The sequence below is a fragment of the Stegastes partitus genome, unplaced genomic scaffold (genome assembly GCF_000690725.1).
Source record: "Stegastes partitus isolate 25-593 unplaced genomic scaffold, Stegastes_partitus-1.0.2 Scaffold370, whole genome shotgun sequence".
NCBI classification, from domain to species: Eukaryota; Metazoa; Chordata; class Actinopteri; family Pomacentridae; genus Stegastes; species Stegastes partitus.
The window spans coordinates 314752-319564 of NW_007578101.1; the positions used below are offsets into that span (position 1 = coordinate 314752).

The following is a 4813-nucleotide window of genomic DNA, read 5'->3' on the forward strand; positions in this document are numbered from 1 at the left end:
TATATATATATATATACGCGATTCTGTGTGACACTCGTGTTTATCAAACGATGGAGTTTCATAAAACACACTAATGGCGGCACATGAGAGACAGAATATTTATGTTTTTGGCTGACAGCAGGGATGTGAGTTTTAATCATCGAGGACATAACAGACGCCTTCGGCTGTTTCAATTCAGACGTACCTGTAATCAGAGAATTCCACGAGAATGTAATTTCTCATAAATTAGTGTTTGCTGCAGTCAGTCCTGTGTTGTAGCTTCAGGCCGGTGAAAAGATTGTATTTTTAATTAGACATTTACAGTTGCAGCTCTGATTCTGTTTTCAAATCATTTTCTTTGCTTTTCAGTGATGATTTAGTTTCAGTCACTGTTGTCCTGATAGATTTAATTACAGATTGTCACTCTGTTTAGAACATGTACACATGATGGAGTTCAGCTAAACCGCTCTACCTGGACACTGCAATGTTTTAAAAAGAAACTGACTGAAGCAATGAAGAATTAGTATTAATTAATTTATTTTAAATAGTGATCAGTAATATGTTCACTCACAACACATTGTTTTTATATATCACTGCGTTCTCTTCCATCTTTTTTCCACGTCAGTAACAACTTGTGAATTTATCCACGTCAGACTTTCCTCGTTTTGCTTTTGTATCGTAAAAACTCGGTTTAATCCGCTTCATGTCTTGAACCCGTCCTTCTTATATGAGGTAAACTCTGGGACCTGCAGTTTATTTTATTCTCGCCCACCTGCTGTAAAGCTAAACTGCCCACTCCTGTGAGATTTTGCGTTGGGTTTCGCACAATCCCAGTCCCAGTCCTCTGCACCATCGTGTCATTTAATACAGAAATACACTGACTTTAGATGCAATGATAACATTTACATCTAATCTTTTCCTAACTGTAACCAAAGTGGTTTAGTTGTCTAAACGTATCCCCAGAGGAGGTCTGGGAGTGAGTCCTGCTCTCTGGTGTACGAGGAAAGTGATTTATATGCCAACCATCCACCCCGACAGCCTCCTGTCTGCTCTAACACAGTTCATAAATGAGGCGCTTCATTCATTTATTTAAAAAAAAGTCACCTCTGAATGCTACTGAGTCGTACCCATACGTAACTGGGAAACCAGTTTAACTTTACAGGAAATAAGGATTAGTTTTCTTCCCCCCAAATTAAAAGTTGCTGTCCTTGGAGCAGAACCTTCCAATCCTGGCAATCTTAAGATACTGACTTGCTTTCAAGGTAAACCCAAAGTCCTTATTGGCAGCTCTCACCACTCAGCCGGCATCTCGGTAGCTCCACGTTTACTCTGCCCTGGTTGATCTCTGCCTGTCTTAAATATGAGTTCTGGCCACAGGCATGAAGCACCTCAGAAGTCTTTGTCATGGTTGCTAACAAAACCCAACAATCCTCTTGCTTGCCAACATGAAACCCTGTAAACCGAGTGACGATCTTCTCACGTCGTTATGCTATTAAACAGTAGGAGGGTCCACCTGGTGTTGCGGCCAGGTACTGCAGGTTATCGACAACACATTCTCTGACATGCATGTAGAGAACACAGGCTGCTGCCATCTTTGGCTCTTGTGGAGAAATGGTCCAGCCAACCCTCTCCACACTACAGTCCAGGCAGCACCCTACTGGAGCTTCAGACTAGATTAGATTTAGACTTTATTGTCTTCGTGGGGAAATTCTTTTCCGCTGCACCATTCTACCTGATTTACATGAACAGGACACACATAGTACCAAACACTGTTCACATATCGGTGTGGTTTTCACTCTGTCCAGGTTACCTTGGCCTTTTGTTAAGGGTTGCTATAATGGATGGCATTAGCCTCGTCGTGTTCGTTTACATCTTAGTTCTGTATCTATGTCCTGAGGGGAAGGGGTGAGGTGTGTGTTTGTGTTGTGTCCTGTTCTGTTATGTTAGCAATTCATGTAATGGCCTGTTGTTTGATTCTGTGAGGTTTGGTGAGTGAAGACCGATTTACAACAAGGATGGTGACCACCTACGTAGCATTGATCTGAACAACTTCAGTGTATATGAACTGTGTATTATCTGGGAAAAGTGTGTCTGATTGGTGCTGGCAGAAAATTAAATGACTCGGATCAGATCAGGGGAAAAATAAATTAACAAAAGATCCAGAGTCTCCACATAGTTTTGTGTTGTGTGTGATGCGTCCACTCACGTTGACCACGGCCTCTTTGGTCTGAGCCATGTCTGAGATGACGCCGTCAGTGATCATCAGCAGCACAAAGTACTGAGAGCCGTCGGTCACTTCTCCGGCACACCTACCGTCATTAAACACACAAACATGCACAGAAGTTAGCCTCAAACACGCATCTGCAGCCCCAGTAAACACAACCAGCATGTGCTCTGAATTCCAGTCCTCAAGAGGAAACATGGAGGAAATCAGACTGTTTCTGTCACTCCAATACAAACAGTAAATTTCTGTTGCATTCGTGACAACATGCCGTAGATGTGCTTCCATACAGAGTCCATACACTGGTTTTGAACAAAGACGAGCACAAATGGAACGCTGTCTATTGTTTAAGCTCAAATGCATCAGGTGATACAGCGCTACATCAATCCTGCACAGCTCAACGCATCGCTGTACCTGCATGTTTGCATAGACATGAGCTTCAGGGTAACATATTTCTGGTGGTGGTCGAACATGTTGGTGGTTCCAGGAGGCATTCTTGGGTTTTCTGTTTGTGGCAACGGCCGTAAGCAACTCTCCATCATGTTTCTGAAGCTCAAATAGGATTAAACTGATCTCTAAAAGTTTCAGTGTACAAGAATTGCAGGCAGGTTTGTTGACATCATGGTTTATTTGAAGCGGGTTTAGTCGTCGTATTAAGGTTGGAGGGAAAATTTTGTTTCTCATCTTTGGTGTTTTTATTGTAGCATAAATAAATGTTACCAGAAATAATGGGAGCACAAATCAGGGAGGATCCAGCCTGTTAGATTACAACTGAAATCATTATACAACAAGATTCAGAAGTCCTGTGTCACACATGGGCGGTTAGGTTCTGCAGTTCAATTCTGGTTAATAAGAAAAGAACATAAAAATAATAAGAAGAATATTTTCACACTGACAGGGAAAACTGCTGCTTTGAATAGATTTAAAAGAAGACATTGTACTGTTCTTTAAAGAGCTCAGACATCCTGAAGAAGCTCCTTTACATCAAAAGGAGGCAGAAGAATTGGTTTGGTCATCTGATCACGATGCCTCCGGGGCAGCTGCTTCCACTGGAGCTTTTCTGGGCACTTCCAGCTGACAGCAGACCTCAGGCTAGACCCAGAAAAAGCTCAGGGAATTATATATCCTTATGGCCAAGGCTGCTTTGTGGACAAACATTAAACAGAGTGATGTTCCTCTGTAACAATGGATCCTTGGTCAAATCCTAGATTGGTTCTTAGACCTCTGAATCTAGCACGTCTATATATTTGATTATTTGAAGGCAGAGACTAAAGGTTCTGTAATTAAACGGTGGTTCAGTCATTGTGAACTTCTCCACTGTGAGATAAATAAAGGCATATCTTATCTTATTAGGACAGATAGCTGAGATGCATTTTCATTGTGAAGTTTGGATAAATCCCAAATTAGTGTTAACTGACTCTTACAGATACAGGAAGGTTAGAGCAATGAATATTTAGTTTGAAGGTCAGGTTCATTCTACTCAGACTGTATCAGGATGATGCACTTGTCCACATGTAATCTACCAATACATTGAGCTGCTGTTGCACTGCGTTGCCGCCGACGTTGAACTGGGTTAAACTCTTGTGACCTGGACTGATGTAAGCCGTCTGTCAGCTCCTGATCACGCAGCGCTAATGTCACCGTAATCATCACTGTAAATATTCTGTATCATGCGTCTGAGCTTTCTGAATGGAGCTGGTGTCTTGCTCTGCAGGTAGCTGCTCCACCACCACATCCTCTGATGGCTCTCTGCAGGCTGGTCAGTGTGTGGATTTAAATGGGAAGCTGATGTACGTTAAAGAGTGAACACAGAGCTCGTTCCTGCTTATGATAATGGAGTCCACACTAACGGCGTTGTGTAAGCGTTTTTGTTCAGCATGTGTGTTCCAGGTAATGTTAGGATCCCAGCAGGGAGGAAGGCCTGCTGTCTGACTCACTGTTTGATTGGCTCACACTCTCAGTCTGGCCCGAGGCTGAGAGCAGGCAAAATGGCAAACGCTCTGTCTCAGCTGGATCCTGCAGTCTGTCCTGCTGCCTGTCTCATCAGCCATCGCTCTTCTTTTCTCTGTTTTCCTTTGTCATCTTTCTTCCAAAGCCCCTCATTCACTGTCTGTACAGAATTATGGGTGAAACAATGGGACCGGGGACCAAACTGCTGCTACCTGAAGCCACGTTGACCTTTTCTTTCGTGCGCTTGTGTGGAAAATGCAAAATGTAGAAAACATGCAGGTTCATAGCACATGAAATAATTACATCTCCATATCGATGTTCCAGCACATTTGTTGTAGATGCCTCTGGCACAGGAATAATTTAATCTGTTGATTGTAGCACCAGTGCAACAATAGATGGAGCGCAGCATTAGCAGGCTGGGATGCAGATTTGTAAAAGAAATGAGAGGAGCCCTTTTCTGTTGCTTTACTGAAAGAGACAAGGGGAGGACGTCCTCACAAAAACAGTTGGATGACATAAAAACAGCACTGTATGAAAAAATAAAATGCAACAGATGATGTGATTGAGGAGATAGAGGTCAAGCTAAGAAAATAAAATCACACTGACAGTGTTAAAACTGAGCAAGTGGAACAATTACAGACACACTGACAAACAAATAAGAAC

At 42.5% G+C, this 4813-nt stretch overlaps 1 protein-coding gene across 1 annotated transcript in view; it reads right to left on the bottom strand.

The window, feature by feature from the left end:
* Positions 1-4813, bottom strand: part of LOC103359415 (copine-9-like) — a 167763-nt gene that overhangs the window by 15567 nt on the left and 147383 nt on the right. Inside the window, 1 exon segment of the mRNA XM_008284752.1 lies at positions 2186-2274. Within this exon segment, the coding sequence (XP_008282974.1) occupies positions 2186-2274 (89 nt within the window).